This window comes from Crocuta crocuta, unplaced genomic scaffold (assembly GCF_008692635.1).
Source record: "Crocuta crocuta isolate KB4526 unplaced genomic scaffold, BGI_CrCroc_1.0 scaffold219, whole genome shotgun sequence".
Classification (NCBI taxonomy): Eukaryota; Metazoa; Chordata; class Mammalia; order Carnivora; family Hyaenidae; genus Crocuta; species Crocuta crocuta.
This window is the reverse complement of record NW_027551572.1, coordinates 6156918-6163004: the sequence shown is the minus strand read 5'-3', so window position 1 is coordinate 6163004 and position 6087 is coordinate 6156918. Positions and strand designations below refer to the sequence as shown.

General features: G+C 53.6%; 1 protein-coding gene across 1 annotated transcript; it reads left to right on the top strand.

Moving 5' to 3' along the window:
• The first annotated feature begins 2737 nt into the window (after positions 1-2737).
• On the top strand, positions 2738-4505 carry DLX2 (distal-less homeobox 2). Its single transcript, XM_077751182.1, has 3 exons — positions 2738-3323; positions 3717-3901; positions 4368-4505. Exons 1-3 carry the CDS (start codon positions 2930-2932, stop codon positions 4503-4505), a joined length of 717 nt encoding a protein of 238 aa, XP_077607308.1. The 5' UTR covers positions 2738-2929.
• The last annotated feature ends 1582 nt before the right edge of the window (positions 4506-6087 follow it).

The following is a 6087-nucleotide window of genomic DNA, read 5'->3' as shown; positions in this document are numbered from 1 at the left end:
CCCCTCGGTGTAATTGAGGACACCCAGTGGTGGAGCAGAGGCAGTACACTGAGCCAGGTGACACCCAGGCCAGGTAGGCGCCCCAGACCTGTTCTCCAGCAGTTCAACCAAGACTTAGAGTAAATACCCTGTGATTTGCACTTACAGCAAAAGAGAAAGGAAGGGTACTTGACTCAAAGTATGTCGCTTCTCCTGCTTCAGATTCTGTGTCTCCATCTCTCTCTGACCCTCCCTTGCTCACACTATCTCTCTCTCAAAATTAAAATTTAAAAAAAAAAAAAAAAGTATGTTCCTTCTGCCCTCAAGCCACAGTCTCCTCTGTACAGTGGGAATGATGATTCCATTCACGTCTGGCAAAGGTTTCCAAGAGTCTGTCATGGGAAAACACAGTGGGGCTCCATGATCAGACAGAGTGCTTCATCGACAACCTGTTGGGCGAGGGATTCAAAGCAGTTATGTCTTAGGGACAGGATGAGGACATACAAAGCCAGAACAGAAACACTGACCTGAGCCTCCCTGCACCCCCTACCCGCCCCCCCTCCAGTCTTCTGTAGGTCTCTGCAGAGTACAAGAAAACCAAAAGCAAAAAAGGGTGATAGAGAGTGCTCTGAAGCAGAGGAGGCAGTCTGGCCACTCAGTGGTGTTCCCCTAAACTCCATCTGTGGAGGGGGCATCACTCTGCTCTGAATTGTGGACAAGTGTGTCAGTTCTCTAGGCACTGTCTCCCTGACTTTAGACCAAAGTGAGGAAACCATTTGGATATTGTGATACGGTGATCAGATAATTTGGGCAAGCCCAGATTTATATCTGGGTTATCAAAATTAATATTTCAAGTGTTTACTTGATTCTCCGAATGCAGTGGTAAGTTCTGCCTTTCTGGCTCCCACACTCTTGCCGATTCTCCTTGCTCACTGCATCTGGTCTTTTCTCCTACACACACACACACACACACACACACACACACAGTCCCTTGTTTTCCAGTTAAAGGGAAACTGGAATCATATTTCCTTCCAGGAAAATGCCATTTTCCAGATCTCAGCTGACCTAGACTTTAAGGCTATTAATGGAGGTTCTCATAGATAACAAAATAAAACAAACTTGCCACCGTGAAAGAGCCTGGAGGACATCCTTGGAGTGGGAACAAAGGAGCAGAGAGAAGGCAAAGTTACAGCAACTGGCTCTTTTATATTTCATTGGGGGGGGGNTCTATATTAGGCCAAAGTAGCTACCACTGTGGTGACAAAAAGACTTGGAATTTGGTGTCAAGACACCAAAAGGTAATATCGAATAAATATCTAGAGGTTAGTTTTGTAACTGAGGCCCACAAAGCAGCAGACTGAGCACAGCAGTGAAGCAATGCGTCCCTTGGTGGTGAGCCCCACCTCACAAAGCATTTCTAACTAGTTCACTAGCCTCCATCAAGGAACCTTCCTTAACCAAAAGGCAGGCTGGGAACTAAATCCAGGCAGATTTGAGGGCAGATTACCTTCCTCATTATTCCGCAGAGAGTGAGCTGTGTGGATGCTGGAGCTTTAATTACACACTTGCTTTTTCTGGGGAAGAAGACCAAGATCATATTTTTCAAAGTATCAACTTGTTTTCCATTAGGCAGTTGTTGAAACAAGTTCTTTCAGCGACATGTTATGTCTTTAGGAAAGGGTGCTTCAGATGGCTCGCACTAGTACAATTTTGTGGCTTTTAATTACTATTTTGTTCTTTTGGGGGGTTTCAGAGGCTGGCGCCTCAGCGTGATTAGACCGTCTACAGGGCGCGCTGCAACTACGCACACCTCCAGCAGGTGGCACCACAAGGCAAGCACTGCCGCAGAAACCGCGAACTTGGGGAGTCCAGTAACTCCGGGCCACGGTCCCTAACCACTAGGCAATATTGACCTGGAGGAAGTCGCCACTGCAGATTTAAAAGAAGGAGAAATTTCAATGACCGGGCGAAACAGGATCTTTAACTGAAAACACTATAAAATAGGGTTAACAGCATGAAATAAAACTTTTTTGTTTCTGTAAGTTTACTTTTGTAGTATCAAGACGACTCTCACCTATTATCCCACTTCTTTTTTCGTAAAAAAGTAGAATTTAGAATTAGAACGAACTTTGGTTCATCATGGTCTAGCATTCCAACCAAGAGAGGAAATCCCCGGGATCGCTCTTCGCCTGTCAATTAGCCATCAAATATACATATTTACTCAAAAGCCTTGGCCTGTCAGGAAAGTAGAAGGAAAAAATGGTTTCAGAAATATCATTGATAATAATACTTTTGAATTTAGAAAGGCTATTCAACAGCGCTCTTCTCTCAAGCAACAAGGAAAAACCGTTTAAACATTATCTAATTAATTGCCTAATATCCCTGTGGGTTGGTTAAGCAGGTATGTGGAAGTAGGTATTCTAATACGTGGTTTATGGATCATTTAAAACAATTGACTTTGTCAAGTGCCGAGTGACTGACATGACTAACTGCCACACACTTCGAGGAAAAGCGGAGCTAGACCTGGCCGGGATCACGGCACCGCTTTATTTTGATTAATGTTTGAAAGCTGACCTCGGACAGGAAGATGCCAATCACTGCAACTGGTTGGCCCTTGTACACAGAATGTGATGGGAGACCCCATGTCTTCGTCCTTTGAGAAGAAATGCCAGTCTCCGCCTTCACGCCTTCTGTCCTGCTGCTGCTGGCCACCCTGACTCCCCACNGAGAGAGGATGCGGCCGGCGGCAGCTGTCCCGAGCAGTGCACGGTGATCGCCTCCCCTAGAGGAGGAGTTGCCCAGACCGTTGCCACATTTCTTGTTTTCCTCCCCACCCTCCCTCACCCCCCGTAATTACATTGGCTGCTGGAGGGGACAGGGAGAGACAGAGGAGGCGCCTCGCTTCCCCCCTCGCGCCCGCCACCCCTGCTCTTTCCCATCCCGGGTCAGGATGACTGGAGTCTTTGACAGTCTGGTGGCTGATATGCACTCGACCCAGATCACGGCCTCCAGCACGTACCACCAGCACCCGCAGCCCCCCAGCGGCGGCGGCGCTGGCCCCGGCGGCAGCAACGGCAGCAGCCTCCACAAGCCCCAGGAGTCGCCCACACTCCCGGTGTCCACAGCGACCGACAGCAGCTACTACACCAACCAGCAGCACCCGGCGGGCGGCGGCGGAAGTGGGGGCTCGCCCTACGCGCACATGGGTTCCTACCAGTACCACGCAGGCGGCCTCAACAACGTCCCTTACTCCGCCAAGAGCGGCTACGACCTGGGCTACACCGCCGCCTACACCTCCTACGCACCCTACGGGACCAGTTCCTCCCCGGCCAACAACGAACCCGGTAAGCACAACGCTGGCGTCAAAGGTGCCAAGTCAGTCTAGTTACTGGGATGGGTAGGATAAAAATGTTTGGGGGCGGGGATGCATCCGGAGCCCCGGCCGTTTACACGGCCTGCTCCCTGCCCTCCCTGAGCCTTTTTACCCTCCTCAACCGCCAGGCTGCCGAGGGCCACCGGGTACGTCCTTCGGCGCTCGGCTGGTGAGACTCAGGGGCCGAGTGGGCGTCGGGTGCGTGCCTCGTGGTAACCGCATTTCCTCACCACCCGCTCCTTCTTTCTCTCCGGTTTGCTCCTCCTTCTCCTTCCGGGAGGGTCCAGCTCGCGGGTGTCCGGCGGCGCGGGTCNNNNTTTGCGTCCCCCGGTTGCGCTGTTCTCACGACTGCGTTGCGTTGCAGAGAAGGAGGACCTCGAGCCTGAAATCCGGATAGTGAACGGGAAGCCAAAGAAAGTCCGGAAACCCCGCACCATCTACTCCAGTTTCCAGCTGGCGGCTCTTCAGAGACGTTTCCAAAAGACTCAGTACCTGGCCCTCCCGGAGCGAGCGGAGCTGGCGGCGTCTCTGGGCCTCACCCAGACGCAGGTGAGGGCTCCCGGCCTGGCGTGGCTGGGAAGCAGGCGCGCGCCGGACGGCGTTTTAAAAAGTATTTTTAAAGTAAGTTTAAGGATTTCGAGGCCCGCGCCTTGGGCGGCCTGAACTTGTACGCCTGAAGCTGACACCCCTCAGGGGGCCGCCGCGCCCGAGAGAGGGAAAGCGCTGGGGTGGGCGCAAATCCGCGTCCACCTCTTCTTCCCGCGCGAACTGATTGAGCGGTCAAATAATTGGCCCCCCTGGCCCCCTCCCGCGGTCACCGTCCCCGCGGAACGCACGATCCAGCTGTCTCGGACTTTCGGAGATTACCTCCCAATGGGCTCGGAGCCATCCCGAGCCTCCGAGGCCGCGGCACGCGATCCGCTTACCTGCCCGGCTCTGCTTTCTACGCCTCCTCCCCTCCCGGTGCCCCAGACCCAGGCTCTTCCACTAACGCTCGGGTCCCTTTTCCACAAAGGTCAAAATCTGGTTCCAGAACCGCCGGTCCAAGTTCAAGAAGATGTGGAAAAGCGGTNGCGCCTTCCTCGCCGCGGGCCACGCGCTGGAGTCCGAGAGGGACGCCTGCCCCGCCCGCGACGTTCCCAGGGTGCTCTGAGGCTCCTTTCTCCCTGCCGGCCCCCAGGCCCCGCTCCGGTCCGCGCGGCTGACTGACCTCCCGGGCCTGCGCGCCCTCCCGCCCCGCCCCCGTGACCCGGGCGGCCCGGCGCTTTCTCCCTGCCCGGCGGCCTCCAGCCCTCGGAGCCCCCCTCCGGCCCGGCCCGCCGTAGCTCTCCCGCGGGAACGCTCCCTTAGCTCTCTCCTCATCCATCCCCCGTGGAGGTTTTTTATTTTTATTTTTTTAAAAGTTTAGGTGCCTTTGCGGATGACCTCATTTTGATGTTGGGGAAAAAATGATTTTTTAATATGTGGACACTGCAAAAAAAAATGTGTTTAAATTATCTTTTTTAAAACCTATTCAGGATTACTAGGCTGGACTTCGACATAGAGTTTGTAAATAAAGGCGTCTGTGCAGATTTTCCCACTGATTTATTTGTATAAAAACACTCGGCTTTTCGGACTTTTTGTAAACGCCCACTTGTGAAAACTGCGGTTTAGCAGTAACCTCAACGACCCCTCCATTTTATTTTTCCCTTTGAAAATTTTCTCAGTTAAACTAAGCTACTGATTTGGTTTTGTTTTCTCTTATCCTAAAGTCTTTGTTCTTGAAATGAAAGGTATTTTGGGGTTATTTATTATGAAAACAACATGCTCTTAATGTTGATTTTACAATATGAAGAGATTATTTAAATAAATTATTGTTTTCTTTGGATGTGTGCGCTCGTTCCCTGGCGTCATGACCTGGAGCCTGGAGCTGCTGCCGGGGCGGGGAGGCTGGCCAGCCGCGAGTGACCCCTCTCAGAGGCCGAGACAGCCGTGGGGCGCGGCGAGGCGAGAACAGGCGCGCTCCACGCCGGCCTCCCCGGAACGTTCACGCTCTGCCGGNGCTGCCTCCGCCCGCCGGGCCCCTCCGGTGCCGGCGCCACCGCCCTGAGCCTGGGCGGTCTCTGCCGCCCCCGCGCCAGTGGTGCAGGCCAGGCGGTGCCTCGGCGCCACCGCGGGGGACCTGCAGTCGCCGCCAGAGTGCTGCCGGAGCCGGGGTCAGACCCCCTACCCTGGACCCTCCCCTCTGTGCCCCGCGGCCCTTCTGGGGCTGGCTGAGCAGAGAGCTCAGTGAGTCACCCCGGCCCTCTCTGGAAACTCGGCTGGCTGCTCTGGAATGCAGGGGGACCCCTGCACACAGGGCTGCGCTAGCACACATACAGTCACGCGCTGTGACTCTCACAGTCACATCTATACTGTCACATCCTCTCACTTGTACACACACTCCTACTGAGTCTCACACACACACTGATGAAAATTCATGCACGCACGTATTCACATACACAGATACAGAAACCTACATACCCACACGTGCACACATACACAGACCACTGATGCAAGCGGCATCCTTCCGCTGCACATTCTCTGAGGGGAAAAGTGTCAAACCATTCAGCTCTGCCTTCCACCTTGGATCCCACCCCAACTGGCTTCCAGGTTTGAAAGTCACCCTGCTTTCTGGCATTCTCTGCAAAGGCCAGGGGTTAGATGGACAATACAGGCCTGAACTAAAAGCCCCTTTCCTTCAAAGCACTGAGGCC